We start from the raw sequence: 27,387 nt of genomic DNA, 5'->3' as shown, positions 1-27,387 counted from the left end.
ATTGCCTTAATGAGTGACGTTCGACGCCGCATTACTGCCCTTATTGTGACGTTCAATCCGTCACTAATTTTTCTTTTTAAGTGACATAGAGACCGGAAAACACAGTGTAACCTAGGCCTTCCACAAGATGCCCGAAAATCTGGTGATGGTTATGGGAGTACGCTGGATGAGGGTACTTCTACACAGTACTCGGTCTACGGTGTACAGAGGTACAGTCGCCATAAGATATATGGGAGCGGCCGAAGAGCTCAAAAATATATGAACACGCACTCTAGCGCCTTGAGGCCTTGACTATAGAGGCGTGTTCAGATATTTGTGGACACCTTGGTTGCTCCGATGTATTTATGGCGACTGTACATATATGACTAGCAGTGAACCTTCTGCATAGTAGAAGTAATTAGGTTAAGTCAGACAAAACTAACTCTGCACGACATTTGCAACGACAAAGTGTGGAAATGGCATCATTAATGTCAAATATATATGAAAATACGACATTTGTAATTACACTTTGTTCTGTTGAAATCGGTGCTAAATTAGCTTCGACGAACACTACATTGGAAAAAGACGATCTTGACGTGTCTTTTAATTGAAAAACGCTTTTTAATAAACAGTAACTATTAATTATGAAAGCAAAAGATTGTAAATAATCGTACCTATATGATTAATTATTGTTACATATTTGCCGTGACTTATTTTTCAAAAGTGTTTTTCAATAAAAATACACGTCAAGATTGCTTACCTTTTTTCTAATGCTTAAAAAAACGAACTATAGCCGCTCCCGATCTCAAAAACAAAGGACGATAATAACATCAACAAAACGTCAATCATATTAAACGCGCCAATTCACTTTATGGTTCAAAATCCTAGATTAAACTGCAAACATCTGTGCGCCAGCGCTGCGCGGACATGTCAAAAGGTCCTATATGAGTAAAGCTTAAAAGCGCATGTGCCGTTCTAATTTAGTTAGTGTTCCAATAAGAAATAAATAGAAGCGACGTGTGCCAATGCGTCCAGTTGACGCAATGTGCAGGCTCGAGTCGATTGAATGTCTATGATTTCCATTGCACATTCGATCACTGATTCATTAGGCATAGTGCGGGCTAGACACTACAGTAAAATTAACGTTGTCTTCTTGTCTTTAAGTAATGACATTATTTACTGTTGATAGTGTAGCAATTCAAAATAAATGAAATAATAGAAAAAGACAAATAAAGCAAGTGGATGACAATATTGAAGAAAAACTTTGTAAATTTCAGCAGTGGGACACTATAACGGGATAAGGAAAATAAAATTGTCTATTTTCTGTGTTTAAGTTTAAATGTCTATAATAAGATTATGAATGATATTTGTCTAAACATTTAATTTGGATTAAACGTGACGTGATTGCCTACAAGTGTGATGGATCTATTGAGACAAGGCAACGCTTATTGAAAGATTAATCATTTTCACACGCACTCATTGTAACGAAAGTGATTAGTGTCAAGGAAATTATACTTTCTAATTATAGATTGATCCTTAGTATCTTTTTCAACATAGATGTTTTTTCTTTCTATTTTAATAACGTATGCACAAAATGCAAGAAAAAATAATCCCGAATTTTAGTTGGCCACGAATTTAACACACTTCCTTCATTTCAGTATGTTTTATATTAGGTAACTTAACTTAAATTTGATGTCACAAATTAGTTTAATTATCTACGTTAAACTAAAGGATACTAACTAACTAGAAGTATTACTTGTGAAACATTATATTTTTAGAAAAACTAAATCAAGTAAATTGGGACATGCGTGTCAAGCGCTCAGCTCAGCGACGCGCTCAAAGTGAAAATGATTAAACGTGTTATTATAATCATAAAATCATCAGTTTTACTGACTGACTGACGTGACCCTAAAATTCAGTTGCCGGAAAATGCGAGACCGCCATACTAATAGTTTAAATGTGTTAAAAGTTTAATTAAAGAAACTGTCGACATTATTAAATATTTAGAGACCAGACGCCCCAGACGGTGTTTTAATATTTAATATTGTCTTATATAAACAGTACAGCTATTCGTGTTTGTGTTCCTGAGGCAAATTATAAATTACATTTAGATATCTAAATTATGTCTATTTGTTATAATCCGTGCGAGAATATTGCTCGTACGTGTTCGTAAATGTATTGGCATGAGCGAGGCGGAAGGGCGAATGATAAGAAAATGATCTCAAATGTGTATGTTCGAATAGGGAATATTACGCGAAACTGCGTACGAGGCGCCACTACCACTATCCGTCACAATCTGGGGGTCTACCGCGAAACAAGAAAATCGAAATTTCGTTATCTAACCTCTCTATCACTCTTGCTTATTTGAGCGATAAAGAGGCAGATAACTAAATTTAGATTTTCGCGTTTCCCGGTAGGCCCTTGTTAACAAACCGCCTTGATGCATCAATGTCATATTATATTGTCTGTGAACATTGTGTATGTATAAGTTACTCTATGGTTTACTAGAGGAGCTAGTGCTGCACTCTGGCGGCAGAACATTGCAGACTGGAGAGCGTGACTCATAGAGATGTTATTCTAATAGAAGAATCAGATAATTTCTTCTGTGCTCGTTATGTATTATGTAAGCACTTCAGTATTTTCGTCTAGCTAGGTCAAGGAACTGACGTCGTTGTTATTTACACTTAGATACCGTCAGTTGAATAAACAAATAAATGTGAGACTTCACAAATCAGCCTAATCTCGCAGCAAGCTCAATAGGCTTGTGTGGATGCTAGACAATGATATTTAAATATATAAAATATGAATATAAAACATAGATAAGACAAAGCCATTACGGTAATTTATCACATAAAGCAAGTAGAGTTAGACCAAGAAAAGTCTGCACTTCTGCAGCGATTTTGATAGCCCACGCAGTGCAAGTTTTCTTTTAAACGTCAAACTTCTATGAAATTATGACGTATAAATAACACTTGCACTGCGTGGGCTATCTTTCTTTCTTGGTCTAACTCTAGTATAAATAAATGTCCTTACCCGGATTCGAAACCGGGACCTTTAGCTTCGTAGCCAGGGTCAGTATTTCTTCGGTTACGTAGGTCGTTCTAAACTTAATATCGTGTCTAATTCTTAAATTCTTGTCAATTAGCAATATTTGATTAGAAACGAATCGTGATTAAACTGACACTACGCTGGCTCAATATTACAGGGTTCTATGTTTCATTTTCAACATAGTTGAAATTCGACTTAATGTCACTATGACAATGTTCAAATTTCAGTTCGATAAAAGTGAAACATAGAACCCTGTAATATTGGGCCAGCGACTTTTGATTGCTCAAGATTTATGACAACAAATTAAATAGCTTATCGAAGTAATAAGTCAATGTCACTTACGTGCATTTCATAAAGTTTAATTGAAACTCACATTATCACTGTATTTAAACACGAAACGTAAAAGGAACTGTCCTAGGTAGTAGCTACAAAACCACTGACAGGAGTGCAAAACGCAACGTCTCAAGGAGAGCGACTGTGGAGCATGTTAGTGTTGGTAGGAACTAGAGTCTTTTGAGTCTATATTTGAATTATTCGATTCGTTTTTACGAGACTCGGAACTAAAAATCCGAGTTTTTTAAGTCCCGCGTCGAATCCTTTATTGAGTATTTTTTAAGCGCAACTCAAAAGGACTCGAGCATCTGAAACTGTTAATAATTTTGTAGGTTTTATCAAAATACTAGTAGCAGTAAAGAAAATAAGGGTTATTGTATGTAATTAACCCTTAACCCATGAATTTTACATGAATACCATCGATTTATGAAGAAGACAACGCATGTACAGTCAGCAGTAGAAGTTGCTAAGCGGGCCAGGTGTGTGATCTTGACGCGACTTTATTGTTAACAGAATATGCGTGTGTCGCCCGCTTAGCAACTTCTGCTGCTGACTGACTATTTAAAATAGGCTGATAAACACATTACCCTCCTTTGCGTCGCGCAGTCGGGTAAAAAGGGAGTTCCTTGTCCTAGTGTCTACAAGAGACTCGGTTCTCTAACAAATAAAAAAGAAACTCATAATTCCACTTTTAATTATACTAGTCTGAAAAACATACTTGAGTCTTAAATCAGACTCAAAGGACTCGAGTCTCAACCAACACTAGAGCATGTAGGCGTCCGTTCCTCATGAATGAATATCAGGCTTGAGATACTTAGTACCCTTTGTTTCATTGTGATAGACCAATCTCGGAATCTAGGTGATAAGCTATTGAGAGCATTGAGTTATGTATTGTGATTTTGATGGCACTTTCGATTGTGTACGTGATGGAACGGCGAGCGTAATGAAAATGGAAAGGTCCGAGTCTTAAGATCTCTATCATGTTTCTTACATTTAGTAGGTACATCATTACATCAATGTAGGTATATTATTTTTATTGACATTATTCAGAAGATTAGGTATTATGTAGGTAGGTACCTATTAGGCATACGTAATTGAAAAATCTGTCTTATGGTGGTACCATGCGGTCTTATGGTTGGAAAAAAATATGAAGTTATTATTCTTGCTTGTTTTTTTGTGCAACAACATTATTAATGAATAACAATTGTCGTTGAAAGACGGTTACCGTAGCTTGTTGACACCTACAACTCCAAGGGTGTAAGTGTCACATACGGCATTCAGTCCCTTTAACATTATTCCTTTTTTAAAGAACCATATACTAAAGTCCCAAAACAACATAACTAAAATATTTTTCAACGTATAATTGCATACCATAAAGTTGCAAAAGTCGCTATGGTAATTGCTAGACCAATTAAAAATTAATAAACAAGATAAAGATGAAAACACTGATGTCGACACAGCTTAGGGAACCTCGTCAACATTCGTCATGGTGCAAAAACCTTGTGACAGAACCGTTCTATGGAACATGAATGACATTTTTTACGCAGACCGCGAGCCGCTGACAGGTGGAGCGACCGTGAGAGAAAATACAGATTTATGTATTCAATTCTAGCGGGTTTTTTTACAAACTTTGCCTTGATGTTACTACTAATGTATTAGCATATAATGTACTTGAATGAATATGTACTTACTGATGGTGATGATAGCAGAGGAGTGCTAAGTATTTCTATAAAGTTGTTTTGAAATAAATGTTATATATTTTATTTTTGATGTTTTAGGTAAAACACCAAAATTACCTAGTCAATAAAACTATGTAAACTACGCCACCAAAACAATACTTACGCACCTTTACGCACCGAAATTTTGTGAGCAAGTTCGGTAGTTACAGTGGTATCCAGACGGGATTGATCAAATCGGTCGATTTGATTAGAAATGAAATTGGCGTTATCTCCAATTTTAGATTTATGGTGATATTAGAGCCCACAAAATGGAAAAATTCCCCCAGATCGAAAATACTGGCCTCACAAATTGGTATTCTTGCGTCCGCACCTCATTTTATCGGTAATATCGGTCATTATCGGCGGTTGAATTCGGCGAGCCAAATTGGTATTTGCGTTCGCACCTCCTGATTCCATCGGGCAATTGAATCAGATTGGCGAAAAATTGACTAATCTGGATACGCCTTACATTTTTTGTCTATTCAGTCCTTGATTTTTACAAAATGGTAGAGCCATGGGGGTTCACGAGGCCTACGGCTCACAAAGTACCTATCACAAAGCATATTTATTTATCGGGATGCACACTGTTGTTTATGATCTTCGTCCCAGGATCCGGTTAGTCCACCTTCCCTTTGTCTTTTTGCAGCGTGTGAGCGGCCCTGGGCGCCGCAATTAAAACACCCGGTTTCGAGCTAGGACCAGCTTGGCGACGTAAAAACATAATGATAAATTGAACATATTTTACTAGAACCCTGTTTTAATAAAACAGGATTCTCGATTGACTCGGTTTAGGCGTAGTTGGAGCGTAATTAAGGTTTACTTTGAAATGGATGCGCAATTCTGGAACTGAAGTTAAATTAATGTTGTGCTGGGGAGAATTCATTTGCAGAGGTGTGTAATGCTACTTATAGTGAAGAACTTTAAGTGTATTTCTACCTATTTATTTTTTTATGTGTAAAAGCTCGTCGTTATTCTTTGTCCGAATCGTACAGTCAGCAGCAATAGTTGCTAAGCGGGCGAGTTGTTCAAAATGATCTCGACGCGACTTTATTGTTAAGCGAATAAGAGCGCGTCAAGGTAATTTTGAACACCTCGCCCACTTAGCAACTTCTGCTGCTGACTGTATCAGCTGAAAGAGATCCACTGCTGAGAGGGGCCTCTTCCGATCTCCACGACGGATCTCCACAGAGATCTTAAATATAGTCTGTATCTTTAGGTATTTAAATAAAAGTAAACAAACAATTTGTAAATTTTCGGGTAGTTATAACATTTATTGGTTAACCGGCCAATTACAAAACCGCCTGGATCAGTCACTGAACGACCTGACTTTAACCTACATTATTTGATCGTGTAATGTTTTCATCTACCCTTAACTGGCTTAAGGAGCCATTTGAGGGTAGATTTTGTTTACTTTTATTTAAATACCTAAAGATGCAGAGTATAGTAGATCGTCGGTTAGTCGGTCAGTAGCTTAAGCCAAAAAGGTTCTTGGGGTGCGATTTGTTTACCGGAAAACGTAGCGGAAGGCCCTCATGCAAACAAGATGGATCGACGAATAAATTAGATTAATTCTTTGTTTTATAAAGAATATGATAAAAAGTCGCCAGCAACGTGCTGAGATGAGTTCATTTCGTGGCACCTTCTTCTTTGTACGTTTTTCTTATATCCTCCTAAGGCCCAGCCCATGAAGGGAAACCTTCCTATACCGCTAAAAAGAAAACTCATGGACATGTGCATTCTCCCCATCCTTACCTACGGAGCACAGACTTGGTCTTTGACAAAAGTTTAAAAATCCAAACTCAAGGTTTGTCAGCGGGCCATGGAGCGTAGTATTTTAAGCGTGAAATTGACCGATCGCATTAAAAATACAATACTGCGCTCCAAAACGCGAATCACTGACGTAGCTGAAACTGCCGCCAAGCTTAAATGGGACTGGGCGAGACACGTCTGCCGTATGCCGGATGATCTGTGGGCCAAAACAGCCACCCGCTGGGTCCCACGGATTGTAAGACGTCACGGCAGACCTCGTCGAAGATGGCGGGATGAGCTTGACGCCTATGACAGAGACTGGTGGGAGACTTCAGGGGATAGGGATACGTGGAGAAAAAAGAGGGAGGCCTTTGCCCAGCAGTGGGACAATATAGGCTCATAATAATAATAGTAATAAGGCCCAGCCATACAAATGAAAAACCCAAAATTTGCCACTGAAGTTTGAACCTATAGTACAGGGAATAGAGTTGATTTTTATATATTTGAAAATTTTGCGAAACAAAAGTAATGCAACTCTGTTCCAATTGAATATGGCTTAAATTTCATCGAACTGAACAAATACTATAGGACTGTGGGCCTTAGGAGGATATGTATTGTGTTTAATTTGTTATATTTTCTATAAAATAATATTCGACTGAAATGAAAGTACATAAGTGACTGACCTTTGTTTCGAGCCTTTCGTTTTCATTCTTGAAATGGGTGCGTTCGGTTTCCACCTTATCCACTTTAGTTCGCAGGGTCTCCAGTTCCTCCTGTAAACAAAGAAACGTACACGTTAGGAATGTTTCCGTTTTAAACTTGGCTTAAAACTAAAATCATTTGTATAACTATCCTATCAAGACTATTAGAATGATTTGAACAAATTAAATTATTTAATATTGATTGATTGAATGATTTTTTTGATTGATTGGCAGCGCCATCTCTCTCGCTAACTCGGTATCACATGAGATGATCTACCTTATTACTACCTTACCCTACCTTATTACTATACCTACTGTTCTACCTTAGGGATGGCTAGGGGGCGCCATAAGCCTTCAGTAGGAAGTGCATATACTTGGAAAAATTCGACCTATGCCGCTGTGGCCCAGTGGCTTAGGCACCTGCCGCGATAGCAGAGGACGCTGGTTCGATTCCAGCCTGGGGCACTGGAGGCCTAAGTCACTTTTTCTTAGTATATGACATTTATTTCAGTTTATATCCTATCAAGAGTTTGTTTGCGGTGAGCGTTCCGACTGAACATCTAGCGACCTTCACCAAGGAGGAGTTTTGGCCGAAGGGTGTCAAGTTTCGGCGGTTCCGCGGCCGGCTTCCAGACACTGCGTATTCTTTATAAGTGTATAGTTAATCTAACAGTCCATAGGTATAGTTGCGGTATTTAATTTTCATGCTAAGTTCGGTCTTAATCATCAAGCATTATTGTTCATGAAGAATCAATGCTTGTTTTACTGTGACATAAAATTGCATCAAGTATTGGGTCGGTGGTTCAAAAACTTGCTGGATTTCATTTCAGACACCGGTACAGGCCAAAGCAAAGAAAATCTTCTCAAAATAGCAACTCTATCGATTCGAATAAATAAATGGCTGCTATTTAACTGATCACCAGATTTAGTAAAATTTAATACCAAAAAAATCTACTTTACCACCCTAAAATAATAAATGATCACCAAAATTATAACACCATTTTAATGTGAAATGATTACCAATTTTATTACATTTTACTATCCTATTAAAGGAAATGACACCAAACTAATTATTATTAACCCAAAAATTGTAAATGATTACCAAATTTCAAACCCCATTTTAATGTGAAATGATAACCAAATTTTTACATCTTGCTATCCTATTAAATAAAATGACACCAAAATAATCATTGTAAATCCAAAAATAGTAAATGACCACGACAATTAGAACTCCATTTTAATGTAAAATTATAACCAAATTTTTAAATCTTGCTATCCTATTAAAGCAAATGACTCCAAAATAATCACTGTAAACCCAAAAATAGTAAATGACCACCAAAATTATAAGCACATTTTAATTAAAAATGTTCAAATATTTAATATTTTAATATCCTATTAAATTAATTAATCCACTTCGTCACCTTTTTCTAATAGCATTTCTTTTCTGTAAGGGCCGCAGTTCAAACCTAACCTAACCCACTTTTCTAGTACCATTTCGTTTTTGTATGGATTGCAGTTCAAACCTAACCTAACCCACTTCTCTGGTAGCATTTCGTTTCTGTATGGGTCGCAGTTTAAACTTAACCTAACCCACTTTTCTAGTAGCATTTCTTTTCTGTAAGAATCGCAGGTCAAACCTAACCTAACCCACTTTTCTAGTAGCATTTCTTTTCTGTAAGGGTCGCAGTTCTAACCTAACCTAACCCACTTATCTGATAGCAGCTCGGTTCTGTGAGGATCGCAGTTCTAACCTAACCTAACCCACTTTTATACTAGCATTTCGTTTCTGTAAAGGTCGCAGTTCAAACCTAACCTAACCTACTTTTCTAGTAACATTTCGTTTATGTAAGGGTCGCAGTGCTAACCTAACCCACTTAACTGATAGCAGTTCAAACCTAACCTAACCTACTTTTCTAGTAGCATTTCAGTATGCTAGCAGAAAAGTAGGTTAGGTTAGGTAGGTATGCGGTGCGCGGAACGGGGGGTTGAGCGGGAGGGGCTAGTAATTTTGGCATCATTTTACTTTATTTGGTAATATGTATACATTTTTGGTAATCATAGTGGTTTATTTAGGTCAAAATATCGCATTAATCTGGTGTTCATTAATGATTTTTGGTGATCATTTAATATATTTGGTATTTGAATACAATTGGAAGTGCAGTCGTAATTAAAACGGTGGTACTTTTGTAATTTTAGGCCTTATTTTTTTGGTGTTCAGTAATTTTTTTTGGTAAGCATGATTTTTTTATTTAGGGTACCAAAGTATTTTTTGGTGGTCATTATATTTGTAGCCTAAATAAATGGTAAATTTAATTAACCCATGGAGCGCCCTAGTACCTACCACATGTGTTATACTAACTCAATTTGGGTCGTAGCGACTTAGTTATAAGACATGTGTTACTACAGATCAATATGGATCAAATTGCTTTGCATCTATTTGTTGTATGGTGGACGTTCGACGGGTTAAATACTGGTTGAGCCTGAAACGAATCTCGGTTGCGTTGGCATTGTTAGATGCGCAGTGGAGTGCCACATTTGTACTGAATGCAAGCGTTAATTGCAACCACAACCATCCTGACATTTGACGAACGCGAATAAGCACTTTCAATTCCCACGCAAGCTCAAGAGCTTGACCCGCGACCCGCGATGGCAATCACGCTGATATAATTCGATTAGCTTCATATGAACTTTACCTCGCATATGAGAAGTTACAGTGGAAAAGATGCAACTTTGTCGTCATGACTAAGAAATATGGATTCAAACAAGGAAGTTGGAAGCTACCGCAGACGCAATCATTTTTGAAAATATCAGGAGGTTAATAATCTTGTCATAATTGTCATAAAACTACTTTAAAATTGGCGACTTTATTTGTCATTTACCTCGCGTAAGTATGCGAGTTTAACGTTATTGTCTAATTTGTCTAATAGTATGTTTTAATTTATGTAAGTGTTTCTGTACCTCCACCGTATACTTAAACCCCTTATTAACGTATCCATGTATTATGACAGCTCTTAAGCGTACCTTGTCACATATAAAAAAAAGAAACATCGACATCGACAAAACAACAACATATTTCTGCACGCATCACACGCTTTGCGCGTTAAACCGTTCTGCAATTCAATTATCGAATCTCGCATTAAATCAGATTCCTTGGAAACGCCGGAGCCACTGTAGACTCGAAAGCAGAAATCGACCCGTTCGAGATGTCCGGCGGAGCGCTACGTCTACGTCGCGTGCGCATTATGGCCGTATTACTAATTTGTTGCACAAAAGTCTCAGGTGACGAGTATAACGTGAGTTTGAGATCCGTAGTAACCTAGTAACTATGCGTTATTAGAGAGTCGAGTTCTAATACTGGTTCCATCGTGTGTTCTCATACCCTGTGCTTTGCTGTTAATAATTGGAATTACATCTGAAACTATGGAACGTGCACGTAATATACTCTCGGGGATAAAATATACACAAAATAAGTTTATATTGCTTTTCAACATGCATTAGAGCGGTTTGCGGTCCGTTATATCACATGAGATCAGGTAGCGTACTAATAGCTGTTTGTAAACACCCCTATACCAGCAAAGTAAGGCATCTATTGTGTTGATACTTTGTGACATAATACTTGTGGTTACACTGCCTGTTGATCATCTGTCATATTATAAACGATGTTTAGGGTTCCGTACCCAAAGGGTAAAAATGGGACCCTATTACTAAGACTCCACTGACCGTCTGTCCTTCTGTCTGTCTGACTGTCACCAGGCTATATCTCATGAACCGTGATAGACGTGCTAGACAGTTGAAATTTACACAGATGATCTATTTCTGTTGCCGCTATAACAACAAATACTAAAAAGTACGGAACCCTCGGTGGGCGCCCAATATTTGCTTAAGCTTATTCCTAATTTAATTGTACCACAACTCACGTCAGATACCATTGATACCAAACAATGTTTCTGGCCCAAAATTATACTTCAGGACAGTTGAAATTCCGATGTGTCTAAAAACATCAAGCAGCAAGCACCTGTGTCAACTGGTCTTGTTATCCATTTTTGGCATCCATGTTTGTATTGTTTGTGTTTTACGAAACGACAGCTGATGTAGCGAAGCTTGCGATTTTTTCGTCTTAAATAACTTGCCTGGACAATACTGGAACGAACTTAAACATTGACAACGCTATAAACTGTTGTAACGATGCTCATTAATTGGAATGATAGCATTACGCTTTACCCGCTTTCATAAAAACAGACAAAACAGTCCACACTATTGAAAGCAATAGTTATTAAAATAGTTAAGAAGCGCTGGTGGCCTAGCGGCAAGAGCGTGCGACTTTCAATCAGTTACATACCCCGGCTACCAATGAGTTTTTCGGAACTTATTGTACGAAATATCAGTTGCTTTTCGGTGTAGGAAAACATCGTGAGGAAATCCCAATAAGGCCTGGTTTTCCCTCTGGGTTCGAAGGTCAGATAGCAGTCGCTTTCGTAAAACTAGTGCCTACGTCAACTTGTCAACACACGTTCTTGGGATTTATCAAGCGGTCCCCAGGCTCCGATGAGCCGTGGCAAAATGCCGGGATAACGCGAGAAGAAGAAGAAAGTTATTAAAATAGGTAGTTCTTCTTTTCCAGCCACCTTCTTTGGCCATGTGGTCCAGGGAAGAGTGTATGGAACAGGCCATGACTAGAACCAACAGTAACATCGGCGACCGATATCAATGCTGCAGTAGATGGGTTGGCACTTTCATATAATAATAATCAAGCAGGCACAGGGTACCTCAATTCGTTCCAATAAGTAGTCCAACTTGAATCACGATTCTCATTTCAATATTAGCTTAGTTAGACGTTAATAACATTTTATCACAGGGAATAACCGGTTAAGAGCTTCATCCACTATTTTCTAGCCAAGGGGTCATTGGCTTCATTAGTCGGTGATCGACGTTTGTCACATAGCCAATATCATTAATCCTAAAAGTAATGAAACGTCTTTAGTACAGTATGCGTTGCCAAATGTTACAGTAGGGCCAAATATTAAGAAAGCAATAAAATTAAACAAATAAATGGGACTCTATTTATTACGGATGACTTTTAAAATACTCATTTTAGAAAGGAAATTGACAGTGACAGCAGAATGCCGCAGCTGAGGGCTTACCGCGAACCACGTTCGACGTGTTGCCTCCTTGTCACACTTACGTACGAATTTACAAGTGCCACAGAGAGGCAACACGTTGAACGTCGTTCGCGGTAGGCCCTCTGCAGTTGCTACCTGAATATCACTTTAAAACCAGGAAAGCAAAAGACGAAATCCAAAGATGCTTCAAGAAAAGAGCGTATTCCCATCGCACGCGTACAGACGTAGGGTAGACCGAGGCGAATCGGATCATTTTTTGTTTGACGGTCAATAAATACAATATTTAAGGTGATACTGTTTTTATTACTATTCAGTTGGATAAATTATTTATTAATGAACAGAATCCAAGGTTCAGACATAAAATCAAACTTAAATATGATTTATGAAAAATAAAATACAAAACCTCTTAAAAAATCCGATTCGCCCCATTTTAAGGGGTAAAACGGATCAAAAAAACTCTGTCATAAAATCTTAATTATTAATGGTTAACAATGTTAATCATATGATTAAGAATCACAAAGGTCAAATAATTGAGATCAACTATCATTGGTATCTTTAATGTTGCATTTGAGCATTATTTTTATTCCTCCTTTCTAGTTCAATTTTTTTATCACGCCACCTACAGAAAGCGCAACATAATATCACTCCTATATGCTACTATATATTTTAACAATAATTGCAAAACATGCTAATGGCCATTTAGCAACAAAATCGAATAACTTAAATGAAAATAAACAAAAACTGTAAACTTTTGCAAACCAAAATATGAAAAATCACACATATCCGATTCACCCTATATGAGAAAATTAGATGTTGGTAACAAAAGACTCTACGTAGGCACAGCGGTTTCGTTAAAACCTTATTAGCAGCTGTAGTCATATTTTCTCGCGACCATTCCCCCTGATACCTCTTCTTTTTATACGTACGCACCATCTAAAACATGCAATGCATAAAATAAGCCAAAAAAACGTCCAAAAACCTTGTTTTATAATGTGATCCTAATCGCCCCCAATCAGATGATCCGAATAACCCCATATCATATGTTTGAATTATTTTCGCGTAACGGAAATATACCTTTAAATACAATAAAAACAAAATCAAATCAGGAAATACTATGCGCCATTAACAATAAGTAACAACAATTACAATTCTTTATCCTTTTGCGTTTACTTTTATGACGGACTGTATTTGCACATTTTTTACATCGGCGGTAAAATCACAATACACCTGTACGAGCGACTCATCGGGAAGTGTCACCGTGACCGACGCGTGAGTCTTTTCCAATGGCAGTAACTGTGGCGACATGCGTTAGGAACAGAGCGAACGCGGGACGCTGATTGACTGGCTGTAACTTACCGCGATCTTTCAAATTTTACAGAAATGCTTATTTTGATCCGATTTCTCCAGTGATCCGAATCGCCTCGGTCTACCCTAGTGCATAATTGTTTTCCATCGTATTTTCTCGGAAACGTTCGTATTTGTCATGCTAGTTCAGGCAATATCAGTACTTTTTGAACCGAGACTGACTGAAATAGATAGCAAGACACATTCGTAAGTTTCCTTGAAAATACGATGGAAAATAAATAAACACTACATCTGTACGAGCGTATGCAACGCACTTGCATCTGGGGCCCGTTTCTCAAAAGCTTGTAACGTGTAATACAAGTGGAAGTCCCTTTCTAACAAAAGCTGTCAAAAAGTGACATCCGCTTGTATTACAAGTTACAAGCTTTTGAGAAACGGGCCCCCGGTGTTGCAGGTGTCCATGGGCGACGCTTAGCATCAGGCGATTGGTCTGCTCGTTTGCCTCCTATATAAAAAAAAAACATTTAACCGACTTCCAAAACCGAAGTAATCATAAGATAAAGTGAACAAAGTTTTGTACGGAGCTCCAAAAAAGAATGCACGGCGTAATTTTTGATCTAATTGATGTGCCCACGTCATGTTTTGAACGTCCGCAACGTTTCGCAACGGCAGAATGCGTGGAAGAATGCGTTACAACGTATGCAGTCAGAGCCGGTAATCTCTTACGACTATGTGAGTATCGGCTCTCGCGATAGGAATGCCTGCTAATAGGTCACGAATAGTCTTTGGGTTTGAAAACCTACAATTGACGTGTAAAGTAAAAATAGTAAAATACCTAGGTACCTCGACAAACCTAATTAAATACGTGCCATCCATATTTTAATTTTGATATGATGAATGTTGACTGATTTGGGTAAACTGTCATTTTGCCACTTCAACTACAACAATAAAATAACAGCAAAAGTTGTCACTTTCCGGTTAGTACGCACCTTTTCACAACCACATACACAGTAGTACCTAGTGGTCACATACATAATAGGTACGTGTGATAACTGGAGGAAATCAAGGAGGCGGCCCTGGATAGAGTCAAATGGAGAGAGCTACACCGACACGAGTCTAACTCTTAAATTTACGACGACGACGTGATAACTGTGTAATGTTTTTTTTAAGATTACTAGGTCAGTGTTGACAGAATAGGCTAATATTCAGTAATAATATGGTAGGTACAAACCTACCATATTGTTTGAAATAAAAATTTATGATATTATGATTAAGCTAGGCTAACAATGGCTGTGCTGTGTAAACTACTAAAGTGTTGTTATTAAACGAAGCAAAATATACAATTTGACTTTAATCTGAAATCGATAATATCTTGGTAAAGGGACCCCCGGTTCGCCGCGGGGCTAAAAACTAGTATAGCAAAGAGAGTGGTCTTTAATCTCAAGATTGAACCCATAGGGCTGACAACTGGTAGAAAATTAAGTAATTAAATTCGTCAGGGACTGTAGAAAACAGGAGCCTAAGAAACTTTACCGCGTCAAAGGAGGGCCTTTACATGCGGTTTTCGTTACATTGCGATATTTGGTCGATCGACTGAATTAATTGTACTCTGTATAGTTGCAATGTATTGAATATGGAATGCAAGTTCTTGAACCGTCTGAATGGGGCTTTATGATTAACATTTTGGTGTTGAAGATCTTAAATAAATGTACTGATGCTATCTAAGGTATGGAGGGAACAGTCGTAACATTTCTAAAAAAAGGGGCAAATTCTAAAGGCAAAACATTGGGTTTTAACGCTATACTAATTAATAGTTATGATAATTATGAGTATCATTATCTTGGTAAAGTTTTTGAGAAAAAGGGAGCCTGCAGAGGTATTGTATGTATAAATATTATGTGGATGTAAACTTAGAAATAATAAACTTCATATACAAATCTAAAATTACAGCATCACGTTTCACAAACCAGCAAGTGAGTGAATAGAAAACAATCACATCTAGCAAACAATACATAAATGATTAATAAGTGCAACATCTCTGTATTTGCCTTTTAAATCACAACACTCGATACATAATGTATCTATAGTTCTCAGGGCTAACCGAGTACCATTCTTCAGAAGTAACGGTAAATGAAAACATGCGTATTTTCTTTTCTCTGGATAAATTTATCATATTATGTGAAACGTTTTTTATCAGTAAGGAAATAACTGAAAATGCCGTTTATTTTTCTGAAACAGCACCAGTGTTATTTTAATATTGTTGTTTAAAATAGAAAAGCCATTAGTAAAAAATATATCGGCATAGGTGATATACAATCAATGCCTATTACTTATATAAAATTTCCTATCGGATTATCAGACGCTGTAATTATTTAGCGATTATTCAGCAAATAATAGATCGATACATACAAAACTGACTATTGAATTTGAATTGAAAACAGACGCCTGAGTAAGTATTGCAACGTAATTGCCAACAAACTGTGAAACAAGCAATGAAATTGGCCACAAAAGCCATGGAAAGAGATAGCCCTGGCAGGTGTGCCGGAAGATCGGCTTATCGGCTATCGCATAACCAGCGGCTCACCGCAGACCATGTTACGATGCTGCATGCAACTTCTAGGCGTATTCTGATTGTAATAATAATAACCTAATAGCCCGCAGGGCAGCTTGTGGCGAGCTGTTGGGGAGTAACGACCCCACGGACCGGAGTGCTCCCGAGAGTCGGTCAGGGTCTCCGTCTCCGGCGTGTCTTCGTCGGTCGGAGTGGACCCCAAGGGGACCCGCAGGACTCTCAGCTCTGGCTTGCCTTAATTGGCCGTCCAGAGAGGAGTCGTTAGAGCTATATGCTCCAGGGGTGGAAGTGAAAGATGCATAAGACGCGAGTTGGCACAGTGGCTGGTAACAGCCACTGGGTAGAAAGCGGCGCACACCTCTCGACACCCCTGAGCCGCTCACACCGATGTTGCTCCTGGTCGTCTTCGCGATGGCAGTTGCAGGGGCCCATCTAGTCAGCGGCAAGTCACCACCTGCCTCGATAACGTGTTTTAGCATTGTTATGGCAGGTGTCCGGACTTCTCTACAATAGCCCAGTCTCATTGTCCATCCAAACTTCAATCCATAGACCGGTATACTATTCACTTTTTCTACAATAGTCCCAATGCCTGCTGCGACCGGTTCATGGGTGTTTATTGTTGCGCCTGTGAACGGGTTCCAGCAGGCGTTCTACATGACATTAAAGCTCTCCAAGTGGCCTCTACGTGTTGGATATCCCCACGCAAGCCTATCAAAAGACCGGGATTTGTAGGCCCGTGAATCCCAAAATAACCTAATACTTACTTACTTACTTACTAGTTTGGCAAAATGAGTCTTGGCCTCCAACAGAAGAACACGCCATTTTACTCGGTCCTGCGCGGATTCACGCCAGTTTTCACTGACGCCGAGCTCCCGGAGATCTACCTCCACTCGATCCGCCCACCGATACTTATGTAGGACGACCTACAGGACGGCGTCCAGTCGGTATGCTCTCTTTACAGCACAATCTTCACCCATTCTTTCGAGGTGGCCCAATATAACCTAATAACAGGTTTTAAATTTGATATGATCCTCAGTCTCCCGAATATCTAAAATCCCTCTTCCACTACTAGGTGTCTCTCGTGTTCGTCAACTTCGCTCTTCTGGCAATTTTTCTCTGTCTATACCATCCCATCGTGCTGGCTAGGTACATGTCCTATTCCTTTTCTATTCAGACAGCTCGCCATTGGTATAGTCTCCCTGTCAAAATAAGACAGTGTCCGAACAGGTTTGCGTTTGAAAAATCCCTAAATGAGTATTTTGCTGGCATTACTGTAAATTCACGGATCACAGAATTCACAGACAGATTAGTTATAGCCATAACAAATGTAGATCTAATTCTTAACCAGTTATTACAATCAGAATACGGCTCTAATTACTAGGAACTCGCCGGTTTTTTACGCGGTTAAAATTAGCCGATCGTTGATCATAATTTGTAACATTACGAGTTTTCTCTAAGAGCATATTGTTTTCACGCCACTGTTCGGAAATGTGGCAAAAGATGGTCTAAAACCAAGCTGGAAAGTAGGCAATAGCTGTAGCACCTGAACCACCACTACTACAATGTTTCATTGTTATCATCATCTGTCGTTGGTGACGGTTCGCTACAGCAATGAGTATCATCTAAAACATAAAAATCAATAAAATGTCTTTTTTGGCGCAACTTTTTCCTTCAAAAATAAAATTAGGTTATTTATAGGTCCAATTTCTTGTTTAAAAAAAAGGAAATGTCAAAACCATTCAGTTAATTTTTTTTTAACAATTATCCATTCAGTTCACGCTTAACGCGTTTTTTTACTTTTGTAGCTGTTTGTGTTTTTTTTTTTAACAAAAACCCTTCTAAGTTTAGAGTCGGTTTGAAGCAAATAACAGAAAAACGCCTCTTAAAAGTGATAAAAAAAGTAAAAAAGGCGGGATCAGAAAATACTTACTGAATTGGATAGTGTAAATTATGTTTGACTAAAAAATACAAGAAACACGTAAGTATCTACGCTCGCTATAAAAATGAGTTCTTCTAATGAAGAAAATGATATTCTTACGCTGACGCCTACCGAAATTCAAGAGACAGCACAGGCAGTGGCTAGTAATTTGCTACCAGAGAAATCGCGGGCTAGTACTTATAGTTATGAAAATGTTTTCTTATTTCCTCGCAGTAGTCGTGAAAAGCACTATGAATGCCTCGGTCGGAAACGCTAAAGATGGACTCGTATTATTTGAGGGCCTCCACTAACGTGTCGGCCCTCAAACGACTAGTCCGTCTTTTAGCGTTTTTCCGTCCTCTCCTACAATGTACTATTGTTTTTAATGTCTTCATAATTTGCTTACTGATTACAACAAGAATCATAGAACAATAATACAGTGTACGTATGTGTAAAACAACCCATTCACCAAACGTATTTTTATCTAGATTTTGTGGTATTTATTTAGTCACAGCACATTAGGGTGACGTACGCAACTAAACCACATTTGTATTATGCAGCGACTACGCAAAGAAATAATCTCACAATGATTATTTCTTTAAATATGCGTTCATTTTATCAGTAGAAATATTTGTTTTATGAGGGTAGGTGTAAACTAATGGTTCTTGTTATTTAGGCCACACTACATACCTAACATTTAATGAGCAAACTCCGTTATCAATGTTGCAATTCATTTAAAATGAGGGTTGGCAAGGATAGGTCTGAGCGCGGGCAACCCCATTTCCCGCCGAGGTATGTATAGTGCTTTTCTCAAACATGCAATGAAATAAATAAAATAAAAAATCCACGAAACCCAAGTTTTATTTATAGAAAAAACTAAAAGTAAACTACACCCAAAATCATTATCACGCGTATGTTTTACACGAGTCGTGTATTTTTACTACCCGTATATTATCATGTATCTTTGATTTTTTTTCGCCTTGTATCCGTCTGACTCCATGTCGTTTCCGTCACGTAAGTTTACATAGTCTTTCATGTTGATATCATGTTTCACATACATCGTTGCTTTATGCATGGAGTAAATAAGTATAATTTCCACAGTGTTGACGAATTTGTAGTTACATTCATTTAAAATATGCCACAAAACTGTTTCTAATAAACTGTAAGCCATTTTTCTTAGTTTCTCAAATAATAAAATTGCCATAAGCAACCATATACATACTTCGTCTTTGACTTGGCGGCAGAGGCAGCAAGTTATTAAAATCAATTCTGCTTACGCTGCCAATTCCAACACCTACGATTACAATTAATATTAATTTCATTATTTCGTCGGAACTCATATTAAAGTCAAAAAATCAACAACGCACCATAAATCCAATAAAACAGAATGAATATTTTTCAACTTTACCTCCATAACAATTTAAAAAATATAACTACGCGTGTTTGAGTAGACCTTTTTACCGCTAACGTTTAGATGAAATATTTTAAATGTTAATTATTTGTGTAGTTAAATTTATAATTTAAAATTATAGAATGTATTATTTATTAAGTTCATGTTGATTTTATACAAATAAAACTGCAAATTATAGCAAACATTGTTTTTTGTTTTTTTTTTTTATAGGCGTAGTGGCAGAGTGTCATTACGAACCATAAAGCAAATACTGCCTCTATTTTTTTTTTAATGGATGAATGCCACGATGCTGTGTCACAAATATCTGTGAAATGAAAATTAAAAAAGAGGACTTTGCCGGCGTAGGCCTGCAAGATGTGTATGAAATTCCATTAACGACCTTTTGTCCTAGCCGCACCTGAAACGTCATACTTCGCAGCCATTTATAAGGAACATAACATCAATATTTCATTGCATGTTTGAGAAAAAATACATATGTACCTATCATAAATTCGCCTTAATAGTATTTTTGAAACTCGATGGGTACGCTGATAGGTGTAATTTTAATACAAATTGGCGAGTTTTGACGTTTTTAGGTTACAAATTATATGCAAATGACACCTAACTATTACCATGGAGTAGTGAAAAATACGAACAAATATTTGTGATAAACATTAAACATACTACTTAACAGAATTCGAACCCGGGACCTCCTGCTTCGTAGGCAGGGTCACTACCGACGAGGCTAGGAGGCCGTCATCAAATGATGGTAATCCAGTACAATGTGCTACAATCATGGAATCGAACCCACCACAATCACACGACATGCTCTATTTACCCGTCGAATAAATTACCATCATAACTAACCTTATTTGCCATCATGGCACCTACTGCTACCATCCGTTGAAGAAAACAGTGATTACGGTTTTTCTGTAGTTACGAGTATACCCTTTTTAATTGGCAGTATGTGCACTGGAGCTCGAATACTTTTTCTTTTCCCTATGTCTATGGCTATACTTAAATAAAAATAACAGGCAATCCACAAGAATTTGTTGAAATCGAGTGAAAACCTTTCATCGAGTTTACTTAATTTTTTTAATGGACTTTTGGTTGGTTGTAAGATTAAAAGAGAATACCAGATCAGAACATAGCAACGTGTAAAATTCTTGGATTTAAGTAGGCCAACCAACATTTAGTTAGACCAACTTAATACATATATGATATTATCATTTGGGATGCAGCTGGAAAAGCGATAAGATAAATACATATGAGGATAAGAGGTCATGCAAGTCATATTAGATTCAATTCAAATTAGTTAGTACCAATAATTATAATTAGGCAGTAAGATTTAAAAGTGTTTACCCTCAACCCACTTTAATACCTACTAAATAAATAATAAAATATGAATCCTGTACGGATATGCTGGTCGTTTTTGTCTACGTGATATCGTGATAAAACGGTGTCCGTCACTTTCTATCCCACCATGTTAAAAAGTGACAGTTATTTTATCACGTGGATAAAGATGGATAAAGGTATCCATCATACGCCGGCTGGATCAGTTACGGATCGCGAAACTCCAAGATACTGTTAAAGGTATTATGTATATAAGAAGAACTACACAAAAACTTTATAAGACTGGCAAATTAATGTTCCAAAAGCTACCAGTATAAACGCACACTTCGACCGAGAAGAGACGATCGAGAAGAGTAGTCGTTATGCATAAGGTCACAGTCTCTGGTTAGTCCGTGCTTGGTAAAAAATTGGAATAAATGGCCAGGACTGGGTCGTTCGTGGGAACTATGTGATCCGCTATACACCCACCACTAGCATATAGTAGGCATTATAGCATCCGCTGCTGTTTTTGCTGCATGTACAGTTACTCGACTCGATCCCGATTAAAATGACCGGAAAATTTGTATTGCATTCTCATTCAAATTATATTGCCCACGTGAAGTTCTCCGAAACAAGATGGGCTGTTTGATAGTGTGTGTGTGTTTAACAGTGAGAATTTGAAAGTTAGTACTAAGAATAAGGCTTCATTCAGGCCTTTAACATCTTGACAGATGATTTATGCAGCGTCTGTAAGCGAGGAACAACGTCGCTCGTGACTGTATAAGCCAATGCGAGACCGGCATTTGCGACCGCATTTATGGCAGCTGAAGCAGCGAGATGTCGGCATCATCAGGTGGATTGTGCCTCTTTGCGCGTTTTCGGGCAAGGTCTTGGAACCATGCGTTGTCGTGGATTTCACGACCTTTCGCGATGGTACCCCTCCATCCAGATCTGACGCGAGCTCCTCTCAAGTGTCCCTATCGATATCAAAAGCGACCATGTCGCGTTTCGCGCAGTCCTTAAAACGCAGCAAGGGACGTCCAATGCGGCGCTTTTGAAATGCTATCTTGCTCAACAGAATCTTCCTAGGCAAACGAGTGCTATCCATACGCTGCACATGCCCAAGCCACCGCAAGCAAGAATACCGCTTAAAAGCACCGCAAGAATAAGGCTTACGATCAAAGTAAATGGTAAATTAAATAAGAAAATGACAACAAACATTTTGAATTTCAAAAATGTACCCAGTATTTATAGCACAGGCACAGAATAAATAATGGTACTAGGTACAGAAGACTCACTCTCTAACAAAACGTCTGTTACGATCAGGACAGATATGGCCGCTAGGTGGCGACAGCGCCACGCGCGGCTTATGGCTAGCCACCAAAATTGGTGTGGAACGGATGTACTTTTAGCTACCTGTAGCAAAGCGACGAAATCGCGGAGTGAGCCACTCCTGGCACAGGAGACAAAAATGTACTTTCTTTGACAATTTGTCTTTATCTAAGACTAATAGGTATAGATAACGCTTCTATATTTCCACCGTTAATACATATTAGAAAGCAGTTACACAGTGCAAATTACAGAGACATGTCAAAACCTAGAACTTTCACGTGCCCCTATCGCTATAAAATGTAATCGCGCCAACACAACCATAAAATATGAAGTAACCGTTTAATCCATCAACATGATACCGCCGCGAGCAGGAAGGCAGAACTGCCAATTTCGCAAATCTAATCGGCGCCTGCAAATGTAGCAGTTAGCCGGGCCATAAAACCCGGGCCATAATTTCACAACAGGGCCGGTTCGTTAAAGGAAGTGTCCAATACCGGGAGTGATCAAGATTAAATTGATTGAACATGGCCTGCGGAGCGCGGGCTTAATCTAGTTGCCATCGCTGGGAGAATAGTCTGCAGATACGGTACAGTATAATTGATCAGTGATCACATTGTTATTATGAAAATATAATTACCAATCATGTGGTTAGTTTTTCTCGTCGACCACTCAAGGACCTTACGGGACTTATTAATAACGTGATATTTGAAAATATTTCAGTAATTGCAAAGTTACAAAATCGTGATTATTGGCTTAAATTTCTTTATACGCTTAAGTTGATAAATAGTGGTCATGTCATGGCCTATAATTCTGACGAGTCGAATACGCCCCGTATGGATCCAAGAGCATTGTCCGGATAAACCAAGTTAATCGCTGAATTAACATTTTTACACGTACTACACTATTAGCGAAGCGAATCCAACAATGTATGTATTATGCAGTGGTATGGTGTATTGATTGAATTTTATAGCTCCGCCTGCACGAATACACACGTCACAGACACTTTAACTTCTAGAAAATACCGTTTAATGATAGTACACTCGTATTGCCTATGCAAAATGCAGCTAATGGCTAAGCTAATCTTAATAGCCTATGAATGGAATACTTACTATCTTAATCGGAACGAGCTAGAGATGTTTATAAGCGACACATCGACCACCCAAGCAATCAACCACGTTTAGATTAGAGGAAGTGCCTACGAGTAAGTTGCTCCACTAGCAACTACAACTTGTTCAATGGCCGCACTCGGGGTGCGGCGGCGTCATTCTGACTACAAAGCACTAGCGAATCGGAAGCTTAGGCAAACCATTATAGAGAGGCTTTCTAGTTTCAGGCAGTTTTTACGAATCTCGAGGCCACATTACATTGGTTTGTTCTTGCACTAGCAACATAGACTGTGGTAGACCATAATTGGTCCGCATAGGAGGCGCGGCGCGCGCGCAATCATGCGGAAATCACCGACGATCATCGACAAAAAAAAAAAGATGGCTCGTGAGATACGATAATCTGGGGCTCGATATGCGGCTTTTGTAAAAGGACGGTTTTAATGGCTCAATTGGTCTTGTAGTCGCTACAATAAACCCGATAGGAAAATGTGCTTAAGAATGAGATGCATCTATGAATGAAAAATAAACGCCCACAAGAAGATAAACAAAATTTGTAAATATCTCAATATGGTAATGGTTAAGTGCTTTAGTTGCGTCACGCATGCGTACAAAAAGTTGATTACAGGGCGGAGGGTTATAGATCATTCGACGCAGGAGGTGTCCTTTTTGTTTCAAATCACTTTCATTCACATGTGTGAGGTTTTTTATAGCTTTAATGTGAGACCACCCCACTTTTAAGCATGAATCGGTGAGAACTACATAAGTGAAGTGACGTCTCAAACGAACTATGCTGTAGGTTATCAATGTCGGTGTAGAGGTAAAGTTATCTTATGAATCATTAATGTAAAATTATCTAACGCATGCATTAGATGAAGATAGTATGGATAACTAAATTAACTAAAGATAAGAAGATAGATAATGCTGTTACTGATTAATTTAAATTCATTGGACAAATAATATTTTAACCACTATAGACAAGGAATTTCTAATTCTAACTTTCTATAAGTAATCTATAGGATATCAAATAATAATGAGCCTAATAACAACTAGGTAGACTTGCCTATCGAGACTAATTTCCAAATATTCGGCGTTTTAATTTCAATTCGATATTTGAATACCATGAGCTTATCTTTATTATATTCGCTATTAGTTTCCCAGACCACTCTCGGTAAATTATAGCATTGCTCAACTAGTAATGGTAACTTGAATTTTGGTATGCTGTTGTAATAACTAATAACCATAAATTTAATGGAACGACACAGTCACCAATTAGTAATCTAAATATGGAAGTGGGAACATTATAGAAAAACAGTAAATTGCTGCGTATCTTGTTTGAAGTTTATTTACTGATACAATATACATTTACTTGGATTCGATCGATCAATTATGTTTTCACCACACCAGCTCGGAAAGGCTTACTTTGCACTTTAAAACCTGTTAGCAAAGTTGCATTTTATTCACATGTGAGGCAAAGTAATCAAATGCAAATTTTGAGTTGTATTTTTATGTTTGCTGGTAGAATTGACTTTTAAATGATGATTTTGGATGATAAATATTTAATAACATTCATTTGAATTTGATTTGGTTTCATTTTGTTTGATATTTTACATTTAATATTTGCTTCGGGTTGGTGTGGTGAAAATTTTTGTGTTTCACTCGGGGGCAAATTTTGTTTAACCCTCGTGCTTTGAAACCCTCGCAACGCTCAAGATTCCATTTTTCGAACCAATATTAGCACGAGCGGTTAAACAACAACTTTGCCCCCTTGTAAAACAAATAATTATTTTTCCTTGCAAATGAACGTGTGTATTCTGTACGTTGGTCTGTAGATATATTTTTTTATTTCAGCCTAAAAATCGGCTCTACTGATTTCATAGCTTGCGATTCATCTTAGTTAAGTAAAAAATAATAGGCCTAAATGGAAATAAATAATATTTTGTTCATTTATACTTTAATTGTAAACTTTATACCAATGAATAGCGTGAATGTATAATACCCGTCTGATTGAAAATATACACGGTGATGTTTTTAAGCACTCGATTAAGGTGTTAACACATCACGATTTCAAATTAATTGCAAGTTTACGATAATTAAATCACGTAATTACAGTCATGATTATATATTGATTTATTACACGCCAGTCATGTCAAATTGAGGCTTCTGCAAAAATCACATTTACGACACATTGCCAGGAGACACTTTCTCGTAATTTATTACTTGTTTACTGCTATGTTATGAGGTTGAGGTATTTCCGGTGGTTCCTAATTTGCATAATTGTGCAATAAAGTTATCAACATCTTTATTTGGATGCTATATTTAGATAGCATAAAACATTTTTCAACTATTAATAATTGATGTGGGCAGTACATATTTATTAAAAATCTAAGTCAGAGTACGTAGCCAACATGCAAATCCTTTACGCTCTGTAGCGAACGAAACGCAACTGTCACTGTCGCACTAAGTGATAGAGAGACACAAACACAAAGCGTTTCGTCATCCAGGTGTACCTAATGTAAAGAGGGAAAGCAAATACTCGCTGGTCGTCTAATTTAATGGTAATATAGCAGTGTTTGGATATGAGGTGAGGTCACAGGTGCCAAAATACAGAAGTAAATAACTCTGCCTTTTACTACTAAATAATTTATCATTTCATCTACAGGATATAAAAATAATACAAAATGCTGAATATTTATTGTAAGAACATAAGAAAAAGTGCCAAACCCAACATCAAAGAGTCCTTAATTGAAAAATAAAATGAAATGCGTCCGGAGTTGAAAGCAAATAAAAATTAAGCCATGAATTAAAGAGTAATTTGAAACTAATATCACAGCGTATCCTATGGTGGCCACCCGGAAGACGAGACGTAGCTAACGCGAGATGGGCTTGGAACGAATCTGAACGCAGAAGGCGTGACCAATGGTCCAGACACCACGGGAATCGAGAAAAAGTAAATGATGGTTGGTGTACGGTCACCACCAGATATATCGGAGCGGCCGAGGTGCTCAAAAATGTCTGAATACGCACTCTAGCGCTTTAATAATAGAGGCGTGTTCAGATATTTGTAAGAGCCTTGGCCGCTCCGATATTATATCTGATGGCGACTGTTCACTTTGTTGCACTTGGGAAATGTTGTTTCTTTCGAGGCAGGAATGTCGGTAAAACAAAAAAAACACGGTACCTGTGCACGATTTAATTTCAGGGACATGGCTATGTCTGCCTGATCTGACTTTTTCAAGCCAACTTTTATATGTGCTTACGTCTCGGGAGCGAGAAAGTTTAATATCATGCATTTTAGATTATTTCTTGTCCCCAACCCGGACAGTGCCTCCTAAAGAGGAAAGGGGATGGCTCCTGACCGCTTCTCCACACAAACGCAGTAAAGGGGCCCACAGATTACCAGTTCGCCGGACGATATCAGCCTCTCAGTTGTTAGGAGCTGTCAAATTTTGCGTTTAACTAACAGGCTGATATCGTCCGGCGAACTGTTAATCAGTGGGCCCCTTTAGTCCCCATTTATTTTTGTATATTAACATTATAGAAAATATTTTTACGCAATTTGTAGACAATATATGTATTTTTACGAATCGAAGGGTCATAGCCGTGGTTTAAGCAGTTTGATGTATAAACTGTGTACAAATATTTTCCATAAAGTCACCATCCGGGGGGGAAAATGGAAACTCTGTATAGATTAACTAGCTGTCTTCTACTAACCTCTTAATGCATGCCCTAAAAAGTATTTAGATTTGTAATATAAGATAATGAAGATAAAAATAAGTTTATTGCA

At 37.9% G+C, this 27,387-nt stretch overlaps 1 protein-coding gene across 3 annotated transcripts in view; it reads right to left on the bottom strand.

Moving 5' to 3' along the window:
- LOC134800160 (unconventional myosin-XVIIIa) overlaps positions 1 to 27,387 on the bottom strand; it is a 139,733-nt gene that overhangs the window by 26,026 nt on the left and 86,320 nt on the right. For all 3 annotated transcript variants that reach the window (XM_063772635.1, XM_063772634.1, XM_063772632.1), the window contains one exon: positions 7,511 to 7,600. In XM_063772635.1, the coding sequence (XP_063628705.1) occupies positions 7,511 to 7,600 (90 nt within the window). The remainder of the gene's footprint in view (positions 1 to 7,510; positions 7,601 to 27,387) is intronic.

This window comes from Cydia splendana, chromosome 19 (genome assembly GCF_910591565.1).
Source record: "Cydia splendana chromosome 19, ilCydSple1.2, whole genome shotgun sequence".
NCBI lineage: Eukaryota > Metazoa > Arthropoda > Insecta > Lepidoptera > Tortricidae > Cydia > Cydia splendana.
The sequence above is the reverse complement of the archived record's forward strand: the minus strand, read 5'-3'. Positions and strand labels throughout refer to the sequence as shown.